Genomic DNA, 24,006 nt, shown 5'->3' on the forward strand with positions numbered 1-24,006 from the left:
TGGTGAAACTAGTATATCAGTGTCTATTTCCTGTTATAAATCATACCACCTTTAGAAAAGTATTTGTTTATCATTTACTGTGTAAAGTAAATATAAGAATAATATAATAATAATATAATAAATATAAGAATAATATAATAAGAAAGAATAATATAATTACATGGGTGCTTTGCAAATTCATTAAGATATCCAAAAATCTAAATTTATTTTTTGTAAATTGTATATTAAGATCAGCATAGCAGCCAATGTTACTCCACCCCCCAAATGAAAAAGAAATACCTAATTTGGATGGATTTATGTAGTTTGGTCAATGTCATGATATTTTCCCTGTTATTGAAGGATACCTTCCAAAAATCAAAGGTAAATTATAGCACGTTCATGAACAAGATTAATGTTTTTTTTTTCCCTGTAATTTCTCAAAAAATACGGAATTTGTGGGATTTAGATACTCATTAATGCACATATGAAGGTATCAAACACCTGCATTACATAATATAAACCAATAAGACAGTAGCGAGATGGTTAATCATGTGCAATCTGATGAATGAGTCAAAAGTGAAAATGAAACACAATCTTCTGTTGTAGGGCATAAAATTACAGAATAGAAACACAAATGTGGTGTTCCACACTTACGAGGCCATGACCTAGGCCCAATGTGTTGCTGATAAACATATTGTCTTATGAACCAAAGACGGGTCCTTTATAGTTTCTAAGACATCTCTGATCAAATGCACTGATTGTAAGTGATATAAAATGTTCAAGATGAACTTAAAAATCATAATCATTATCCAGTTCTTCAATATCCTCATCTAAACTTTCCCCATCATCTGACTCAAAGATGGATGCCTGGTTCTCACAGTCTGGCAGTCTGCACATATCAGTGCATTTCAGTCCGTTTGACAAACACGCACATTTTGGTAGTGAACACTTCCTTTTACAATTGCAGGCCAATAAATCAAGGACTGCCTCAGGTGCTGGCTGACCATCCATCCAGTGCACCACCAACTGTTCAACTCCTTCTTCCTTCTCCATCTTCCATCCTCGGCCAACAGGACTTGGTACTTTCGGGTCCTGTTCAAGACATCGTATCCATATTGCAGCCTGGTAGTTGGCTCTTTGTGCGTATTTCACTAAGCAGTCCCTGCATGGTGGAAGCTGGTGGCTCTCTATATCACCTTTCTTAACACAGAATAGGTCGTACCTGAAATCATTGACCTTAGTGGATGATGCCTTTGGTGCATAGAGGAGGCAAGTAAATGCCTCTAGTTTGTCCATCAATTCTCGGGAGAGCTCCTATATATGACCCAACTTTAGGAATGTGTCCCGGGTTTCCCTGGTGCTGGTCAAGAGTTTCAAGGCGCTTGTCTTCCCTTTTCCTGCAAACACACTGACAGTGTCACATTCAGACATAAAATCATCAACCTTCAAATCATTTAAGATGTTTTTGTCAATGTATTAGCAGCCTGTATGTAATAAAAACTAAAAGTAACAAATTTTCCTTGATTTGTGGTATTTTTTCATTTTTGGGGGTGGGGTAACAATGATAGTAATAACATTTATAATGTACATCTAACTTAAAATATATTTTGTTATTTTAGTTTGTAATTAAATTTTCTTCAAATTCATGTATTTAAAGATGGTATCCATTAATTAGGGTATGAGCAAAAATCTTCCGTACCACTTTTTATGAAAACAAAATCGTATGTTCTGCAATGTATCAGCACTGGACTATCAGTGCCTGTAATTGCAAACACTAAATGCTCGGCTAGTTTTAACAACTGTTTTGAAAAGCAAATAACATGAGCTACGTGCCAAACAATTTGCAAGAATATATAACCTACAATAAGAGAGAACCATTAGTTTTAAATAGAATGTCTTCTTCTATCTTACAACGGTTTCAGAAAAGTTTATTTTGGGATGGGGTTACTAAATGGCTAATAACACACAAAAGGCTACCACCAATGCAAAGCTATCATATAGTTTCTGACTAGAGATGTATACCCTGCCAAAAATTAGGATGAGCATTATTCCCCTCGGATGGTACCGGTGGCCAAAAATTACCGGGTCTGGCTCATGGCCTAATATGTACAGTGCCTATAGAAGGTCGACACCCCCTTTCAAAATTTTCACCTTTTGTTGCCTTATAGCCTGGAATTAAATTGCATTAAATTAGACTTTTTCCACCTTTATTTACACATTGTAACCCACAACTTCCAAGTGAAACCAAATTCCAACATTTCAGAAAATTAATTAAATATACAAAACGAGAATATCTTGGTTGGAAAAGTGTCCACCTCCCTTATAATTGCAATTGTAAATGAGCTCAGGTGTACCCAATCACCGTCCAAATCACGTACCAAATTAATTGGCCTCCCCCTGTGTTAAATTGTCATGATTCTGATTATTTCAGAATAAAAGCAACTGTTCCTGTCAGTTACCTCTGCTGGTAGTGCATTTCACAGCAAAGAGACAACCTTGAGCACCAAGGGGCTTTCAAAAGACTTCTGGGATAAAGTTGTGGGAGGGACAGATCAGGGAATGGGTATAAAAATATTTCAAAGGCCTTGAATATCCCTTGGAGCACAGTCAGGACAATCATTAAAAAGTGGAAGGTGTATGGTACCACCAAGACCCTGCCTAGATCAGGCCGCCCCTCCAACCTGGATGACCAAACAAGGAGGAAACTGATCAGAGAGGCCACCAAAATGCCAATGGCAACTTTGAAAGAGCAACATGCATTTATGGCAAAGACAGGTCACTGTGTACATGTGACAACAATATCCTAAGCACTCTACAAGTCTGTGTCAGGTCAGGTTCGATCTGTGACCTGCTACAGGTACCATGTAAACCTGTACTAACCTGTTCCATGGTCGGGTTGTCGGTGACTAAACCGTCTCCCCCACCAGGTTTTCTGGTGAGGAGGGTGTTTGGATATGGACACCTAGCAGGATTAAAAACAAAACCTGTCAAAGGGCGGAGGAGCTCATTGTGAGCCAACGGCCATCCATATCTAGTGCCCAACTGTGTCTGCGGACGTCCTCCTGCAGTTGGGTTACTTTTTATGAGGAGGTTGGTGGCAGGATTTGCACTACAGCCACCGTAAAACCCTTCATTCCGCAAAATGCAAAAACGCAAAAAAAAATCTGAAAACCCACTCCGTGGGAGTACCTCCTGTGCAGCTTCCCTTCGCAGTGCAGCTCACTGGATGATGGGATTGGGGCAAAGCCTTCGGGACCCCCAATCTTTGATGATAGGAGGGAAACCACGGGGTAACATCCCTGGGTCAGATTGCGGGACAGTGTGTCGGATTGGTGCTGAGGTGTCGTCCACCAGACGGCGGTCTCCTTGGGTTAACCTGAGGCGGTCCCTTCGGGTGGGTGCCTGGAATGTTCTATCCCTAAGAGAGGATGATCACCTGTCTCTGTTATCATCTGAGCTCAAGCGTTTGGACATCGGGATTGCAGCTCTCTCTGAGGTTCGGAGACCGGATTGCGGCGAGATAATGGTGGGTGGTTACACCTACTATTGGTCTGGTCGCTCTGATGGTTACCATACCCAAGGAGTTGCTGTAGCTGTGTCCAATAGGCTGACCCCAATGATAATTGAGGTAACACCGGTCAACGAGCGTATTATGAGATTAAGGATTCGTCACTCCTTAGGTGTCATTTCCCTGGTCTCAGTTTATGCTCCGACTGAGGCGAGTAATCTCACCGTGAAGGATGCATTCTACGCCACGCTCGAGTCTGTGGTTGATCAGTGCCCCAGACGAGATACACTTCTTGTCTTGGGGGATTTCAATGCATCGACTGGAACTGATAGGGATGGTTATGAGACATGTGTTGGTCCCCATCGGTCAGGAACTATGAACCAGAATAGCACTAAGTTCCTTGACTTTGCAAGAAGTCATGGACTTAGGGTGGCTGGTTCATAGTTTCAGCGCCCACAAGCTCATCGCTGGACTTGGTATTCCAACGCTGGCGGTGTGGCAAAGGAGATTGACTATGTCATCATTGACGGTCGTTGGAGGATGACCCAGAACTGCAGGGTCTACCGGAGTGCTCAGTTCCTCAATACTGACCACAGGCTTGTTGTAGCAACTCTAAAGCTGCACCTTAAATCCTGGAGAATGGTACCATCCCAGCCTAGGATGGATGTTGGCAAGCTCAGGGATGAGAGAGTAGTTGAGGAGTTTTCGAAGAGGCTGAGTGGACACTTGGGGGGTCTGGGTGCTTTGGGGGGTCCTGAAGAGTTGTGGAGTGCCTTCAAGACCACCGTCCTTGATGTTGCCGGTGGATGTCTTGAAGCTCACCGCAGGGCAAAGAAGAATTTTGTCTCTCAAGGAACACTGGATACCATTGACCAGAGTCGCAGGGCCAGGCTGAATGGCAGAGCTGAGCTGTTCAGGGAGCTGAGGCGTAAAACTGTACGTGCACTGAGGGTGGACAAGGAGGCCAATGTGCGAGGAATCTGTGAGGGGGTAGAGCTTCACCTGTGGACAGGTGATTCTCGTCCCGCTTACAGGGGAATTCGCGCATTGCGTTCATCCAAGCCCATCCCTCGGAGCACTGCAGTTCGAGCAGAGAGTGGTAGGCTCTTGACAGAGGAGTCTGAAGTGAAGGCCCGCTGAGCCGGTTACTTTGAGCGGTTGTACCAGGCTGATCCCCCAGCTGTCGAGTTGGACGTCAAGGGTGTTACAATCCCTGTTGCTGACCCTCGAATCAACTGTGGTCCACCTTCGCTTGTGGAAACACGGGCTGCGGTGAACCAGTTGAAACGGGGCAAAGCTCCAGGGATCTGTGGCATCCATGCTGAACTTCTCAAGGCTGGGGAAATGCTGCACTCGTGTCGTTGCATGCAGTTTTGTGCTCTGCCTGGAACACAGGCATCATCCCAACTGACTGGACGAGGGGCCTTGTTGTCCCTCTCTGGAAAGGGAAGGGTGATCGTCAAGACTGCAACAACTACCGAGGGGTGACGCTGCTCTCAGTGCCCGGCAAGGTCTTTGCTCGGATAATTATCGATAGGGATCGCCACCATCTGCTTGAGCACCAGCGTCCAGAGCAGTCAGGCTTTACACCAAAGAGGTCAACGATTGACCGTATCCTTGCCCTTCGTGTCCTCACCAAATGCAGACGAGAGTTTCGGCAGGGGCTGCTTGCAGCCCATGTTGATCTCTGTAAAGCGTTCGATTCAGTGAATCGGGATGTCCTCTGGAGGATTCTTGGTCTTCGTGGGGTGCCACCAAAACTGATCGATCTGATGTCTGAACTCTACTCTGGTACTGAGAGTGCTGTGAAGTGTGGTGGTACCATCTCTGACTTATTTCCAGTTGTTACTGGAGTTCGTCAGGGGTGTGTACTGGCCCCCACACTTTTCAGCACTTGTATGGACTGGATTTTAGGGAGGATGTCGGAGAGATCAAGCTGTGGTGCATCGTTTGGGAATGTCAAGATCTCGGACCTTGATTTTGCAGATGATGCAGTCATCTTTGCGGAGACTTTAGACATCCTTTTGGGGGCCCTCGAGGTGCTGAAAGAGGAGTCGGAGCCGCTGGGATTACGGGTTTCTTGGGTCAAAACTAAGATCCAGGCTTTCGGTGACATCTTGGATGCTGCTGTCCTGTCTGTGTCTGTTTGTGTTGAGGATGTTGAGGTCGTGGAGAGATTCACTTACCTTGGCAGTGATATTCATGTCTCTGCTGGCTGTGAGTCAGAGGTCAATAGACGTCTGGGTCGGGCCTGGGGAGTCATGGATTCACTGGATCATGGGGTGTGGCGCTGCCGGTACCTGTGCGGGAGGATGAAAGTCCGAGTCTTCAGGTCCTTGGTACTTCCAGTCTTGCTCTATGGATGCGAGACTTGGACTCTGACCAAGAATCTGAGACGGAGACTTAATTCCTTTGGTACCAGGTCTCTTCGGAGAATCCTTGGCTATCGCTGGTCGGATTTTGTGTCCAACGAGCGGTTGCTGAGAGAGACTCGGATGAGATTTGTTACCTGCATAGTCTGTGAGCGTCATTTGCGGCTCTATGGACATGTGGCTCGTTTTCCTGACGCTGATCCTGCTCACCAGATTCTGTCAGCGAGGGAGTCTCATGAGTGGAGGAGGCCAGTGGGCCGACCACATGCCTCATGGTTGCAGCAGGTTGACCATCATCTCAAGGAGATGGGGATGGGCCTGGCATCTGCCTGGGGGATGGCCAGACGGATGCCCCTGGAGTACCGGCGGAAAGTGGACGCAGCGACGCGCTGTTCTGGCACATGCTCCCATACCTGACCTGACCTACAAGTCTGGCCTGTACAGTAGAATGGCAAGAAGGAAGCCATTACTAAAAAAAAGCCCACCTTGAGTCCCATTTGAGGTATGCAATAAACCACTCCCGAGATTCTGAAGCCATGTGGCAAAAAGTTTTGTGTTCTGACGAAACCAAGATGGAAGTTTTTGGCCTAAATGCAAAATGGTATGTTTGGCGCAAACCCAACACAGCACATCACCCAAAGAACACCATCCCTACTGTGAAACATGGTGGTGGCAGCATCATGTTATGGGGATGTTTCTCATCAGCAGCGACCTGGGCACTTGTTAGGTTCGAAGGGAAAATGGATGGAGCAAAATAGAGAAAAGTTTTATCGGAAAACCTACTGCCCACTACAAGTAAGCTGAAACTGGGATGGAAGTTCACCGTTCAGCATGATGATGTGAAGCACACAGCCATAGCTACACTGCAAAAAGATAAATGCCCTTGAGTGGCCCAGTCAGAACCCCAAACTAAATCTAATCGAAAATTTGTGGAATGACTTGAACATTGTTGTCCATATATGCTACCCACACAACTTGACAGCTTGAACAGTTTTATGCAGAAGAATGGGCAAATATTTCCCAATCAAGGTGTGCAAAGTTGGTAGAGACCTATCCCAACAGACTCACAGCTGTAATTGCTGTCAAAGGTGCTTCCACCAAGTATTAACTCAGGGGGGTGGACACTTATCCAACCAACATATTCTGGTTTTGTATTTTTAATTAATCTTCTGAAATTTGTAGAATTTGTTTTTCACCTGGAAGTTGTGGGTTACGATGTGTAAATAAAGGTGGAAAAAGTCTGATTCAATGCAATTTAATTCCAAGCTATGAGGCACCAAAAGCTGAAAATTTTGAAAAGGGTGTAAACTTTCTTGAGGCACTGTATATGTATAAATTGTATATGTATCTACATACATACAGTATTTTGTTTTAACTTGCATCTATTAATTATTCGTGATCTTGTCACTGGTATTTTGTTTAAACTTGCCTTGTTTATCTTTGGAAGCCCACAGAGGAAGAATATGCAAAAGCATGCCAGAAAAGCAATTTTCAGCAAACCAAACTGTTGGATAATTTGAAATGCAAGATCATGAATGCAATCTGCAGTGTCCCAATACATTTGTTGTTGGTGTGATTTATATTAAAACTGTTCAGCTGAAAGCCACTGCTTTTCTTTCTATTATTTTTTTGCCTTCATGGCGAATCCTCCCTTGTGTTTCCCATCCTTTTTCTGATGAGCCTTTTTTTTTTTTCTTTTACCACAATTTTTCATCTTCATTTTTTTCCCCATCATCGGTTTGCTAATCTTTTTTTCCTCTTCTCATTTCAGTCTCATTTTCTGTGCCCTTTAAAGTGTGCAACTTTCTCATGTTTAGACTTGTGTCTGAAGGTTCATGTCTAGAGGCATTTTGGCAAGTCTGGCTCATGTCCGAGTCAGCCTTGAGTACTTTGTCCTCCAACAAGCGATTGCACAGTTTGTAAATTTATGCTGAATAGCCTGTGTTCATCAAGCCCATGTCACATCCACATCCTGCTTATTAAATTTCATTTGCTGGACCACTTATTTTGTCATGGTATACAACGAAAGGTATATTTTGGTGAACCCCCCCCCCCCCCACATTGAGAGAAATGAATGCAAACCTGTACAGTGCACCCGCATGATCACATCTCTAATGATTCCTTGATTAAATGTTTGATTACTAATGTATGTCTGAGCCCCTTGTGTGCTTTAGGCAACGGAAGGAAGAAAAACCCAAAACAGCCTGCCATTTATCTTTTCTAAAGGGAGCATAAACAAACTTGCGACCCTCAAACCTCAAGGTGCAATACCAATAAATCTTGTTCATGCCAGAAAATTATTTGGGACAACGGAAAATTTAAACCACAACTTTGATTAGGCCTCAGTCCACAACACTTGACATCTCGATACATTCCGTTGCCATATTTAGTGTGTCATTTGAGAATAAGCCTGTATATGGAATTGGATTCCCTGCAGGTTATTACAACATGAACGGAAAATTTACAAAACATTAAGAAACTGCAATTTGTCTTACAAATTCAGTTGCTGGCTTTTGGCTAGCTCCAAGCTCGGGTCTTCTTTAAACTAATCAGTCACATGAACAAAAGGAAAGAGGAAAACTCCAGACTCAACTCTATTTGCTCCCTTGGTATTTTTGCAACACTTGATTTATAGCCGATTTTAACAGCATTTTTACCCCACGGGGTCGAAGCGCCGCTCGTGTTCTCTCTTTTCTTATGTACAGTTCATTTGACCGTCTATTTCTCCATTATTCGTGAACAGAATTCGATGAAAATTGACAGGCATATACGAGACACGTATGTGCAGGCATTAACTGAGCCCAAAATGTGATTGCGGCCTTCGGGCCGAGGGAATGGCCCATTTTGGCCCATTTTCTTAAAATTGTTATTTTGAGGTTATTAGTGAACAGAACTGAACCAAACTTGACAGGTATATTCCAGAGACCATCCCCCAGGCAGTAACTGAGCCCAAAGTGCGATTTCGGCCCTTTGGGCCGAGAAACGGTCCTTTCCGGCCATTTTCTTAAAATTGCGATTTCTCAGTTATTCGTGAAAGAAACCGGACCAAATTTGACAAGTATATTCTTGAGGTCACTCTACAGGCATTAACTGAGCCTAGTGTGAGATCATGGCCTTTGGGCCGACAAACGGCCCTCTCGGCCCATTTTTTAAAAAAAAATTGCTATTTCTCGGTTGTTCGTAAACGGAACCTAACTAAACTTGACAGGTATATTCTGGAGACCATTCCACAGGCATTAACTGAGCCCAAAGTGCGATTCCGTCCCTTTGGGCTGAGAAACGGCCCTTTTGGCCCATTTTCTTTAAATTGTTATGAAAAAAAAATTCAATGCGTTGGGCAAAATGAAGTCGCAAATGGTGATGAAACTTGCCTCACTCTTGTGAGGTGTTCTGGTTTCTTTTTCTGATGCGATGAAAATCTTACCAAATTTCAAAACTATCTGTCGTCCGTGCTATCGCTCACCTGAAAGTTGTACGAATGAACTCCCACGGGGTATGTTCGCAATTAAAACTTGTTTCAAAGTGTAATAATGTGAATAACAATAATGTATGAAAGGTAGTGAAAGAAGACATATTCAGGATGGTTGACGATAATGCGAAAACAAAATTTGTAAACAATTTTTGGCTCGTGTCTATCATCCTTACAAATGGAAGTACCATTTGGGTTTAATCATCATGTCTTGAGCCTTTGAATTTCATTCCGTTTGTGGAAAAATGTAGCTCGTTCCAGCATTCTTGTTCCAAAATACAAGTGCCTTGTAATCATGTTTGCTGCTCAACAACATTAAGGGTTGGCTTGCTCATTGTCAGAGTAGTGAGAGGTGAAAGCTTTTGTTAAAAGGCTGCTTATTGATTTTGCACGTTTTCATTCCAGTTGGATGCATAAAATGTGATGCTTCCATAATTTCTTAAAGGTGCAGCTTTTGCTGATAATTGATGTCAATGCAATCTGACTGCTTTAGTTATGCTGCCACATCTTCGCCAGACTGAAAAGCTAAAACTTGTGTGTTGGGTTTGTAACTAATGTAGATACCGACTTCTCTGAAGGTGTAACTTGTGCATTGCATCTTCACTGTTTGTTCCCAAGGTGCAGACTTTGGGAAAAGGTGCTCAGACATCTGGCTTGACGTCGGTCAGCCTTGCTCTGAAGACTGGTGCTCCAGCATCTGGGAAGCTATTGGCCTCTCCCAAAGGGAATGTGGGAATTGGGGAGACTGTGCCGCTGAATCCAGCTGAGCAGTTAAAGAAGGGGGAACAGCAAGGGACCGGCACCATTGGGGCTTCACGTGGCTCTGCTACTGCCACAGTCCTTCCAGGTATGGACATGTGCACAATCGATTAGAATTTGGAACTGCTCACTCTCGAATAAATTGTGCAAATCCGAGAATAATTTTTGTTGTTGGCCTATGCGATATCCCACCAGGTTCTCAATGGTTGCTAAATGCAGGTGAACGGGGTATGATGCATGTTGGCTCAGGTAAAGACTGGTCCTTTCATAAACCACTTCTTACATGAACTATGCCAACGTCATATTTTTCAGTGTTGTTTTTGTTGTAATAAAACCAAAATTATTATTTGAAAACCTTGTGAAGATCATATCAAGTCACATACCATCGTGTCCCTGGCAGCCTCTTACCTTCAAAACCAAGTCCACCATCTCGCATCTGCATCAGGCAAAATCAGTCAGCCAGTCTCAAGCCAACTTTCCTCTGCAACCGGACAGCATAAACAGTTGACACAATCGAGCAGCTATTCTTCGGCTGCAACAATGACCATGTCTCAGGGTTCTGGACCGTGTATGTCAGGGAACCAATCTGTTCTGATTGGATCGGCATCGGCCATTCCTAGATCTGGCCTGGTTGGTGGTGCTGGACTAACGTTATCTGACCAGAGTACATCAGCTGCAGCAAAAGGTGCAGCCGCTGGTCTCATAGCTTTATCTGCCCCTGGACAGGTAAGTGCAAATGTACTCGAACGGTTTTATTGCCCGAATGTTGGAGCAGTAGTTTTGGACCTTGTAACATATTGATCACCTATGCAGTGCAACAAGTACTCTTATGATCTCAACTCATTTGTAATTATTTTGTAGGTGGTCCAGCCGTTTGCGTTGGCTGTCACCTCTTCCGCCCTTGCTAACGGCAGCTTGTCGGTGGCTGCAACAGCCGTCAGCTCTCTGCATTCTGGCTCAGGGACTCCAGCAACTGGTGCTCACTATAAGGTATTGTCCTGGCATCATAGCACACCATGCACTGCTCATATTTTGTATTATCAGGTTATTTATAAGTTGGAGTCATCAAAGTAGTATTAATCACAAACAATATAAAGGATTTGACTCAAGCTTTAGGATGCAGTGAATTATTTCTTCTTTTTTTGCATTGTTATTGCTATTTTAACTTGTTTACTACTTTTGAATTTCCACTTCATGTTTCATAGTTGTAAATGGCAATTTTGTTTAGATTTGTGGCTATAAAACATTGGGGTTATTTTGGATAGGAGTTGCTGGGAGCTTGGGGGTAATCAAGCTCCTATTTTATATTGATAGTGTCTTTAGCTTCAGAATTGTGCATGACTGAAATATGATTGTGTAAATCATTTATAAAATTTCATCGTGTTGTATATGAAATAAATTTGTTTAATTGCCGATATTTTTTTTGATCAAGAGTTGTGGTAGTTGGTTATTTGATCAACCAAATTTTTTCCAAGACTTTATTTTGATGAATATTTAAACGTATTTTTCTTTTTACCCAAGAAAGCAGCCCTCTGGGACCCGAACAATGAATTAAGAACATACCTTTCAATTAATTTGAGAATGGATATCACTGGAACTTACTCTCATGCTTTGGAAAATCAAGGGTGACAAATTGAAAGACAGTGGACATTATCGGGGGTGGGGGTGGTGGGGGGGCGGGGGGGATGCTTACATGTTATCCGAGCCTTTCAGAAATAATTTTCAGAATAATTTGCAATGCACATCATAGTGTAGTATATAAACCTCGGCACAGTTTGCAACATTATTACAAATTACAACTTGATATTACAATTGGCAACACATCTGGAATGGTCTATTGCACCATGTGTAGGATTCTGGTTGGTGAAGCTGTCAGGAATTAATAACAAAGATTGGAAAAAAAAATACACAGAAAAACATGGCGAGTTAGGGTGATACGGAGAAATAGCACATCATTGTGTACAATCTACTCACAAACTGAGCATTTTTCCTGACTGATTGTTGGAGCAGCAGTTTTTGTCTTCCATGAGTCTTGACCATAGATAAAAATTTCAAAAAAAGAAGAAAAAAGTCCAACGAATCCAGCTTGAGAGATGGCTCTCATCCTGAATACCATGCCCAATGAAACGTTTGAAATTGGATAGCAAGCTTATTAAGCATGCTTAAGGCCAGGAAGGTGCTATAATTGGTGAAACAATTGGCCTATTTGTACAATAAACACCTATTATATAGGCTGCAAAACAGAATGGTGGAGGGCGCAATTTAAGGACAGAACATGCAATCGCGACAGCTCATGCGCCACTTTTCAATCCCACCACACAAGGTTTGTTTGCTGCTTCACCGTACATTGCAAGCTCACCTACATAACAGGGAACACCATGCATATTCAGACAAAACTGCACCTGCACCTGCTCTTGCAAATTGCACAACCATCTTGTTGAGACACCTCACAATTCAGGTAGTCAAGGCATAGTTGGGCGTTGGGGAGGTGCAGCGCCATGTCACTGCCTCGGAAGTATGTGTGTAGTCATTGACATGCAACCGTTCATTCACTTTCAAAAACACACCACGTCACGCCAATTGCGAAGTCAATCAAGATTGTCATGCCTACAGATTTATGCTCCTTCCCACTACTTGCAATGGCACACGTCTGAAAAATGGTTGTGAAAGGAATACAGGGACTATAATATAAGAGCCTATGGATCTCTATTGGTTAAACATCAAAAATGGCTCAAGACTGTGTTGCATGCTGTTTATTACATAACTAGCAAAGGTACCTGACGTCGGGCAACGTTGGGTCCCTCCTCCTGCCCCTTCCCCTCTCTCCCTCATCCCACCCTATCCCTTCCTTTCTCTCCCTCATCCCACCCTATCCCTTCCTCATACCACCTCACCCCCTCCGAACCTCAACCTCACCCCTTCCCATCCCTCCCTCCAGACTCCCGCCCCACCCCTCCCCTCCCTCCTTCCACCCAAACCCCACCCTATCCCGTCCTTTCTCTCCCTCATCCCACCCTATCGCTTGCTCATACCAGCTCACGCCCTCCGAACCTCAACCTCACCCCTTCCCATCCCTCCCTCCAGACTCCCGCCCCACCCCTCCCCCTCCCTGCTTCCACCCAAACCCCACCCTCCAGACTCCCACCCCTTACCCTCCCTCCCTCATCCCACCCCTTATCCTCCCTCCCTCACCCCACCCCTTACCCTCCTTCCCTCATCCTACCCCTTACCGTCCCTCCTCCAACCCACTCCTTTTCTCCTTCCTCCTCCCACCTACACCTTCGCCTCCCTCCTTCCACAAAGGAATTTTCGCAGGGCGTATATTAAAGTCGCTCACTCGGACATCGCGACGTCGCTCACTCGGACCTCGCGGCGTCGCTCACCTCGGACCTCGTGGCGTCGCTCACGTCGGACCCCCGCGCCGTCGCTCACCTTGGACCCCGCGGCGTCGCTCTCCTCGGACCCCGTGGCGTCGCTCACCTCAGACCCCGCGGCGTCGCTCTCCTCGGACCCCGTGGCGTCGCTCACCTCGGACCCCGCGGCGTCGCTCACCTCGGACCCCGCGGCGTCGCTCACCTCGGACCCCGCGGCGTCGCTCACCTCGGACCCCGCGGCGTCGCTCACCTCGGACCCAGCGGCGTCGCTCACCTCGGACCCCGCGGCGTCGCTCACCTCGGACCCCGCGGCGTCGCTCACCTCGGACCCCGCGGCGTCGCTCACCTCGGACCCCGCGGCGTCGCTCACCTCGGACCCCGCGGCGTCGCTCACCTCGGACCCCGCGAAGTCGCTCACCTCGGACCCCGCGGCGTCGCTCACCTCGTAACCTGCGGCGTCGCTCACCCCGGACCCCGCGGTGTCGCTCACCCTGGACCCTGCGGCGTCGCTCACTCTGTCACTCACTTCACCTTGCCACATCGTTAAAAGACGTGTGTGAACACCGTGGAGACGCACTTTGCAGGTCTTTCTCAAAATACCACCCATCACTTTGCAAAATATGAAGGTTGGGGGATCTTCTTCTTCTTCTTCTTAAGATTTATGGCTTTTTCAGAGCTGTGAGGTGTCCAGAAATAACAGCAGTAAAAGAAGGAACTTTTAAGTAATTTATTCCATCGTTTGCAAATGAACAACCCAGCAGCTTTTGTGGAATTGTCGTGTAAAAAGGAAAAAAAACGGCACAACATTTTCAGGGGGCGAAGCACCGCCCGATGCAGCGCACAACACCGTCAACGCAGAACGGTGGTGTCTGAACTTTGTCAGTCGATCGATGTATTTTTGGTTGTATTTTGCAGAGACACATTGCAGGTACTTTTGCCATGTATCACCATAGCTTGCAAATAAACAACCAAGCAGCTTGTAGAGTCTTGCCTTGTGCCTTAAGCACTCAAGCAAGCACTCAAATGAAACACATTATAAGGAACACTGGCTTGGCAAGTGATAGATAACAAGTTTATTGATAATGGGACACACCTGCAAAAAAAAAAAACGTTGCTAATTTATTAACATTTTCAGAATTCACTCCAGATTTTGACACTTATTTAGTCCATGAGATCTGATCCTCAAAGCCCAATTATATTTTCATTTTATACTTCAACTAGTCTGTGACAGTCCATCATGGAAAATGACATCAGAAATGCATGAAATCGCTCCAAGCTCCTAATTTGAAAACTACACCACCTACAAAAGTGATGTGCACAGTGATTTGTTGGTATGAAGATCAGGCATTCGATGATGTGAGTGAGGAAAGTGAAAAATAAAATTGGAGCGCTTTCTCGTGAAGAAACCATTGCGGCCTGTTCCAAGTCAAGGGATTTTTAACCAGGCCGAACAAAATGGGAGCTTAAGAACCTGGCGATATGACAGAAGGCTGACCAAGATGGTACACCACCATCTTGGTAAAGCTTTTTTTGGTTTTTGTGATGAGCACCCCCTAAATTATCTTCAAATGAGTGTTTAAATTTACCCAAACACCCAATTTTCCTTTAAGCACTTCCTTGGAGTTCCCTCAGTATGCATGCAAAGTTTGGAGCTGCTTGATTTCATGGTTTTAGAGTTATGGAGGAGACACACTGACTGACTGACTGACACACCCTCTGACATTTATTATTATTATTATAGATGAGACCCAATCTCCGATGTGTGTATATTGTGCCATACTCATTGCACAGCATTTGTTCTTGCCAAATCTATATTGGCATGGGTTACAATCTTGGACAGGTCACCGATTTGACGAAGGATACTCGACTCTGGGTGAAGGGATTTGTAATTTAGCCAGGGTATCAGCAATATCTCGCTTCCTTTTCGCGAAAGACACCGTGGGATCTTTAATGGCCATCAACTAATGCTAACAGTTGGGACACTGGTTAACGTCTCTCGGAAAGACTGCATACACCAGGATGACTGATTTATTTATTTTTTAACTTAAAACTCTTCTCATCACAATAGCCCGTCTTCTTTACGATCATAATTGCACATTCTCTCGGCATTCTATTGCATAACTTTATTTTATTTTATTCCTCATGAACCATCTTACCCTTCTATCTTCACTCTTCTAACCATCGTCCCATTGCATTTAAATGATATTAAGATCTGCGAATGGAGGAGGCTATTGGCATGGAATTACTCGAACCTCCAGTGGAGTCGAACGTCAGTCACTCCAGTAAGTCCAATGCGAGTTCAACTATTTATTCATGTGTACACGGGAAGAAACAAATTCAGAGCAACACCAAGATGAGCTGTTGTGAATTTCCTTCTCTCAGAGTTGTGTTTACAAGCCTAGATTTTTATTGCAAATTTATTTTCATAGAAAAGGGGAAAGAGGGGCATGGGTAGAACAAAGAACAGTACATGTTATCTTCGCAAAACTCCATATCACTCAATGTTCCTCAGTCTCTTAATTAGCAGAACACCATATATGGTTTGTGTGCAAGCATGGAACACCGGTCACAATGTGCGAGCCTGGGAATTCATCTCCCACTCATTCACAGGACAGATGGCTCCCTCATATGTTGCAATTGTCTAAGACAAATGTGTCGGCTGCTTCCTCACAACAAGGACTTAATACAAAAACACTTTAATTTTCCTCAACTCTGGGTTAGATATTTTACCTATGATCCTTCTTGGTGAACAACTCCATATATGGTGACAAAACAACTTTAGTTAAGTACAATGCTTTGCAATAGACTTTATACCTTTTACAAGCATTTAAAAGCATAATTATGTTGTTAGCTATTAGTTTAAGCAGCAATATGAATACAGAGCTGTATCAAGTATGTCCCCATGGACCTTATATGCATGTCCATGGGGCTCATGTTTGTAACCACACAAGCTTCAATCAAGGCAATTAGTACTCATACATGGGTATAATTGATACTAAACATGGAATACATACTCATAAAATGAATGTAATAATCATGTTTCTAATGAGCTTTTAAATCAATAATTGTCTATCATCCAGGTTTTCACCAATATATTTATTATATGGGCTAAAAGCCTTTATTTGTGAAGTTAAATCAATCCTGAGGCTTAATTGGGCCACAGTCAAACAAAAACACAAAGCTATTATTTTAAAATAAATTTTTGGTTTGCAGTGGTCATATCCATTTGTGAACTCATCTGTCCCTTGTTATAATGTCCCTTTTGTCTGCATGTTAATTGGTACGCAATTTAATTATATAACAATGTACTATTTTGCAGCCATTTTTTTTTTCTATGTTTGAATCTTTACGTTCGGTTGAATAATACCATTACACAAGTATATGTGGAGAAATTACATGCCCAGGCCAGCAATCAAACCCAGGTCCTCTGGTGAACCATACCACTGCTGTGCCATCTAAGCGAGCTGGGCAACCCACCAGCTAAGCACACAATTCTTCCACATATAGAAATACCACTCTCTTCCCCCGCTGCTTCCGGGACACTCGCTGCCAACCATAGGAGCAGCGGGGGCCTGTCCACGAGAGGGTCTTCCCTCTCGTGGAAAACCATTTCTACTACTACTACTACTGCTACTACTACTACTACTCCTCCTCCTCCTCTTCCTCCATCTCCATGTCATTTTGCTGCTCCTTGAGTGATTCTACTATCAACCATTCCTCTTCATCTTCCTCTATTTTATTTTGTATTTTTGGTTAACTGAACCGAGTTGGTTCATTTAGTTATTTTATGTTCACGTTCTGTTCCATTTAATTAGGCTTTTTGTGTTCAGGCCTAGCCGCAGCATGTGGCGTGCCCATGGGACTAGTAACGCCCGGGCCGTGGCGTTATCAGTAAGATACATTGTTATCCCATTGTTTTTGGTTTAATTACCATTTCCTGTGCAAAATTTGCACACTTTGGTGAGCTGGTGAGAGTGTTATTTGATTAATAATGTGTTTTTGTGACTTTTGCTCATAAGAGAGTATTATTGTTTTTTTTCAGTCATGCCTATGAATCGCGATTGGGCCATAGTTACTGCGACCACTTCTGGTGCAGGTGTAAACAGCACAGTGCACCCGTTTCAGTCCTTGAAGAGGAAACATGGTGTGAGATGCGAGATGGGACAAACTACCAAAATTGAAGCAGATGTGAGTGAAATTGCTAATGTTGTTAGTTCATCAGCAATAGTTGCAACCTCGAAAATGTATGGAAGAGCTGTGTTCTTCCTTAAATCTGAGGCTGCAGCAAATATGATGATTGAGGACGGCATTGTTATCGGAGGGTTATTTGTCCAAGTGAAGCCTCTTTCGAGCCTTGGTATACGGATCGTCCTCTACAACATACCTCCTATTGTTTCCGATCATGCAGCTGTGCCATTCTTGGAGTGATTGGGGGTGCTGAGATCACCCATTAGACCCCGACCTCAAGGATGTCGTGAGCCTGCCCTACATCATATATTGTCTTTTAAAAGACAAGTTTCTATTGACCTGAATAAGGACATGGAATTGGAGGGATCCTTTGTTATTCCATTTGAAGACAGGAACTACATGGTGTTTTACATGACGAATGAACCTTGTTGTTATTGTTATGTTGGTAAGGCAAAGGATCACTTGAGAGCAGACTGCCCCACCTTTTTAAAAGAAGTGTCTACTCCTCGAGGCCATGAACAGCCAAAGGAAGATGTGAGCGGCAATCCAGATATCCGTAAAGGGGAACCTGCTCCTCGTTGCTCAGAAAAGTCGAAGGAAGAGGAAATTATTACTCCAGAAGCTTCTGTGCTGTGTCCTGTCCCTGGCTTACCTTGGATGGTAAAGCCCTGGCTTACCCTGGATGGCAAAGTGTGGGAAAGGGAAAAGATCTCAGAAGAGAAAATCACAACCTGAAGATGAGAGGGAGGGTGACCATGTTGATACTTGTGACGATACACCAGATAAGGACATGGCAAAACGATCCACAAAGTCAGGTGCTCTGGAAAATCTAAAGTTGGTTACTCAACCTGAAAAAGTGGAAGAAGGGGTAGTTACTGTTCCTCAGGAAACAGGTCATGAATGTGATCAGCTGCCAAATGCAGCCAGTGACCTGCCAAAGAGTGAACAGTGATAAAGTATCCATAACTAAACTCAGTATGATAGTGACAACGGACTCAGTGATATCTCCTGACTTGGCAGAGTCAAAGGAGACTGAGATGGCATCTGATGCATCGCCTGTACTGATTGAGGTATTGGGTGGTTCCTCTGCATCCACAACATGTGCAGAGAGAGAAGTAAACAGGCACACCTTTACAAAAACACCTCAAGCAGATGAACTCTGCATCCCCTTGGATGTAGTATCTTTAATTCCTAGAGTTTTGCCTAGTGAGGCAGCAATAACTGTGGAAGTTTCATCTGTGTTGCCAGAAGCCTGTGCTAAGCCTGTTTTAAGTAATGATAAGGTAGAGGATTTGGCACACAGTGAAGCGATAACAAAGGGGAGAGACATTGAGATCCCAGGCAGTGAAGACAAGGGAAGCATTGGTGACGGGAAGGAGATCAAGGAGCGATGATGACCTTTGAGTCAGAACTGCCCTTCGGGCATCTTTCTTGTATTCCTGACAATTACATTTTAGAGTTACCTTGAAAAAGGTTTACACAGCAGGAAGATAGTTGAAACTGCCTTAAAACGGTGGAAAGACTATAAATTACTCGTGCATTCCCTGTATTTACTGAGAAGAGAAGGACACAAAAGCAAGACTCCAGGCTTTGCTGAACAAGTCAGAGTCAGAAATTTCATGTCAAAGCTGTTGATCTATGGGTCTAAGCATGGACTGACTCAGGTGAGGTCTTTATACCCTATAAAAACATAGAACTTTAATTTACATAATTGCAATAGATATTCATCTGGGATCATTGGATGTCAATGAATATAAAGATGCATTCTGGGTGCATCAGGTATTCTCCCTCTGTTTTAAAGAGAAACTTGGAGTTGCCGTTCTCCAAGAAACCCACACAACTTAAGAAGTTGCTTTCTGATGGAGAAGCCGATGGCAAGTATCGGTATATTTCAGTGTCCTAACGGATACATCTTGTGGGGTAGCTATCCTCTTCTCATCATCTTTTAAACCTGATGCACGTGATAAATGAAGTCAGTTTAGGTCATTTGTTACATGTGAAAATACGATGTGAAGATGTTATCAACCTTGTGAATGTCTGTGCACCATGTGTGGGAGCTGGGAGAGTGGGTTTCTTCGACCACACGTGGAGATTTATGCTCACCTTGCTTGACGAAGAATATGTAATTATTGGAGGGGACTTCAACTGCACTCTCAATCCCTCCCTCGATTGAGTGGGTCAAAAGCCACACAGTCCCTCTGCTAAAGTGTTACAAGATATGATAACGCAATTAAACCTGAGAGACATTTGGCACATATAGCACCCACTGACACAACTTTTACATACACCACTATCAGGAGTGGCCATATCTCGCAATCTCGACAGGACAGAATCTATCTGTCTCACCGTTGGTGCAGGAATGTCAGTGACTGCAATATCAAATTTTCACATTTTACAGATCATAATCTGGCCTGGATAAAGCTTTCTCTGGCTAAGACAAGACACGGTGCTGGTCTCTGGCACTTAAACAATGCCTTAATTCAAGATTAAGCTTTTCTTTCAGTGTTTCGCAACTTTTGGCAAGCTTGGAGAAACAGAAAAGGAGATTTCTGCTCGTTTGGACTCTGGTGGGATGTGGGGAAGGTAAGGTTGAAATTGTTGTGCCAGGAGTATTCATGTGGAACAAGTAAAACCCTGGGGATAGAGATCAAGAGGCTAGAAGAGGAGCTGTTGCATCTTAAGCGTCGCCTGCCAACACTCACTCCTGCTGAATTACATTCTTACGAAGAAAAGAAGAACACCCTGAAAGTGTGCAGCAGTGTGAGGACCCAGTGAGCATATGTGCACTCACGGTTGCAGTTACTTTTCGAAGAGGAATATTCGCTGAGCTATCTTAAGGCTTTGGAAAAGCGCAAAAGTCAATCTAAAACTCTATGCGGTGTTCTGGCAGAAGATGGCTCTTTACTCATTGATTGCAGGAGTGCTCATGAACGAATTAGAGCCTTTTATGCTCAGCTGTACTCAGGGAAAAGAGCAGACGCTAATGCTTGTGGTACTTTGTGGAATGGCCTCATTGTGGCTACCCCAGCAGATCGAGAACAATCTCGAGGCTCCTTTGTCTCTGGAGGAATTGACAAAGGCTCTACAAAATCTATCGTTAGATAAGTCCCCTGGAATTGATGGCCTATCTTGTGAGTTTGACAACAAAGTATGGGAATTGATTCGGCTTGATTACTTAAGTGTAGCCAAGGAGGCATGTGATACAGGCCGAATGCCACGGTCTTGGCGGCGAGCAACTTTGCCTCTGATTCCTAAGGAGACATGAGATTTGAGAGACATGAGAAATTACTGGCCAGTTTCCCTGCTATGCATCGACTATAAAATAATGGCAAAAATGTTGTCAAATCACAAAGACCTGTGTTGCCAAAACTAGTGTTCCCTGACCAGTCATATGCTGTCCCCGGCAGAACAATATATGACAATATATCTCTTGTCAAGGACTTCATACACTATGCGGACATGACTAAAACTCAAAATGGCTTCCTTCACGGGATCAGGAGAAAGCATTCGACTGAGTGAACCATGACTACCTCTTTGAGACCTTGTTATCTATCCTTCGGGTTAGGCAGGAGATGTGTCGGCATGCTTCGGACACTGTAAACTTCTGCAGAGTGCCTCATTAAAGTGGCATGGTTCCTTGCACCTTTTTCCTTTTGAGAGTGAAATAAGGCAAGGATGTCCCCTCTCTGGCCAGCTCTATTCCCTGTGTCTTGAGCCTGATGAGGTGATGGTTAACTGGCATTGTGGTGCCAGGCAGTAATGTTCCCTTCATTGTCTCTGCTTATGCAGATGATGTTCTCATCGTTAGATAAGTTTGTGGGAAGTGCAAGAGACATGCAAACAGTTTCTGACTGTCAACAAATCTACTCCGCAACATCATCTTCTAAAATAAATTGGTGGAAGAGCGCTGGACTCCTGGTTTGACCCATGCAGGTTGAGCAGTTCCCCACATTGTTTCAGCAATTGACATAGTCACATTTAACTTACATATTTTGGGGTCTATTTGTCCGTCTCTCATAAATGTTCATCAATTCACAACTGGAGCACTTTAAAGGAAGAAAAAAAATACAGCTGAAGTTGAGAGACTGGATGGAAATATTAAAGATTCTGTCTCTGCATGGGAGAGCTCTTTTTCTGAAACAATTTGTTCTTTCAAAGCTGCTGTTCAAGGTTTTTTTTTTTGTATACATTGTCGAGGCTTGTATGAGAGCTAACACACAACACACAGCAAAGGGAGGCATGAGACAAGAGGGGTGGGAGAGGGAAGGACAAAACAGTGGGGAACAGAAACATTAGGAGATCTGTGGAAGGGAGAGGGATGGGGCTGGGAACATGGGGTATACAAGATGGACACTACAGGACTTTCAGGAAGGAAAGCAGGGAATTTGAAGGAGGTGGGTTTGGGGTGGATTAACGAGGTAGAAAAGATCGAGGTTTTGGATGGGGGAAGATAAGAGGTGGTGGTGAATGGCTGTTTTGAAGGCCTGGAGCGAAGAATGGGATTTAACAGAGTGTGGGAGTTTATTCCAAAGGTGGGGAAAAAGAGGAATGAAAGAGTGAAGGTGAGCAGTGATTCGTGATTTTGGTAGTTTTAGCAGAAGGCGGTTGTTTGCAGACCTTGAGCGCCCTGCGGAAATATGGTGGGGAAAATCGCAGACACGGCAAGTGGGGCGAGACTAGAGAGGAGACGGTTGAAGACAGAAACACCACCGACCTGCCTGCGGTGAGGGAGTGAGAGGCCCAAAGACTCAGGCTCATCGTGGGAGATGCCAATGATTCAAAATGCCTTCGTTTCCACAGCATGAAGCCGAGAAAGGTGGGAGGCAGGAGCACCTGCCCAGAAGGGAGAGCAGTAATCCATCAGGCTGTGGACGAAAACTTTTTATGTGGTCAGGAGCTCAGGTGGGCCGAGGAAGGACTTTGCACGACGGATGATTCCCAGTCGGCGACTGGCTTTGGAGGCCAGGTTGGCAATGTGGCTTTCCCAGGCAAGATCATGGCAGATAGTGAGACCTAGAAGACCCAGAAGCTTGAATGAAAGAAATAAAAGTTTCTTTCATTCAAGCTTTCTTTCACACTTTCTTGCATCAGTATTCCTGATGGGTTTCTGATTAAGATGCAAAGGAAGTTGTTGGACTGCTTTTTGGAATGGGAAGCATTGGGTATCACTACGAGTCCTGAGTGTACCTCTGGCTGAAGGTGGACAGTGTTTTCCCTGTCTTCGCAGCCACTGGTATACCTTTTGGCTCCAGACCATTCAGCGATACCTTTATGCTAACCCAACACTACAATGGTGCATGCTGGCATAATGCTTTTTTCAGTAAAGTGCCTCAGTCGAGCATATAAAAGGCAAATATTCAGTATCGCCTGCCAAAACCTCGCCAGTGACCCATTGCCTTCTTTCCATCAAAAAATGCTGAAGGCCTGGTGTGCAATTGATATGACCGGAGCGAAGGGTCCTCATCCGGGGAAAGATTTACTGGAAGAACTGCTTTTCTTGAACCCACTTTGACATGCCCCAACGCTAGCTTCCCTCTCTAGAAGGAGTAAGCTCTTGGCTAAAGGTATATCCACAGTTGGAGATCTCCTAAAGGGCGGGAAGAATGGAGTTCTCTCACCGAAGGAACTCGCAGAAAAGATAGACCTGCAGACAATTTTAGGATACTCCAAGGGGTTAAAAACTCATTGCCTCCTGATTGTCTGGCTTACCTGGAGAACCTTTGCCAAGGTGGGGAAGCTATGCAGGTTCACCCCCCGACTTCCGTGGCTTTTAAGATGAAGCCACATGGGCGCATTCTTTTCCAAGCACCACCTGCACATAACATGAGCAAGGTAGGTCCCTGGTACAGCTGAGGTGTCATTTGGCGAATCAACAAGGAAAGAAGTACTTTTCTGCACGAGTAATCCACTCACTCCATTTTGTTGAGCAAGCAAATCGGATGGATACTCCCTGGTGTGAGATTCTTCTGCCTCCATTGCCTCCCAATCGAAGTTGGGAATCTTTTTATCTCCATCAAATACCAAAGGCGGTGGGGGACTTAAGTTGAAGGTTGGTTCATGGGGCACTAAGTTCTGGTGTTCTGCTGCAGCACTTCACAAATTTTCTCCATGGATGTTGCTTCTGTGGGCAAGCAGAAACAATACCTACAATGCCCGCATCTTAAATCAGTTATTTTGCTGGTGATAAACTTTGGACCTCTGTATCTCTGAAAGCGTGCAATGGAAATTTTTTCGCTTCATATGTTTTAATGAAATTCCCATCGGGAACACGGGTGATTTTTCATGACGTCATCAGTGAAGCGGTATCCCGGTGAAAATTCGTCAAGTAGAATGCTGCATGGGAAAAATCTGAAATTT

The 24,006-nt window shown here is 44.3% G+C and overlaps 1 protein-coding gene across 5 annotated transcripts in view; it reads left to right on the top strand.

The window, feature by feature from the left end:
* LOC147028756 (polyhomeotic-like protein 2) overlaps positions 1-24,006 on the top strand; it is a 288,124-nt gene that overhangs the window by 194,900 nt on the left and 69,218 nt on the right. For all 5 annotated transcript variants that reach the window (XM_085879452.1, XM_085879454.1, XM_085879453.1 and 2 more), the window contains 4 exons: positions 9,947-10,175; positions 10,283-10,336; positions 10,488-10,813; positions 10,949-11,077. In XM_085879452.1, the coding sequence (XP_085735578.1) occupies positions 9,947-10,175; positions 10,283-10,336; positions 10,488-10,813; positions 10,949-11,077 (738 nt within the window). The remainder of the gene's footprint in view (positions 1-9,946; positions 10,176-10,282; positions 10,337-10,487; positions 10,814-10,948; positions 11,078-24,006) is intronic.

Source organism: Eptatretus burgeri, chromosome 4 (genome assembly GCF_056783735.1).
Source record: "Eptatretus burgeri isolate ZD-2024b chromosome 4, Ebu_testis_v1, whole genome shotgun sequence".
NCBI lineage: Eukaryota > Metazoa > Chordata > Myxini > Myxiniformes > Myxinidae > Eptatretus > Eptatretus burgeri.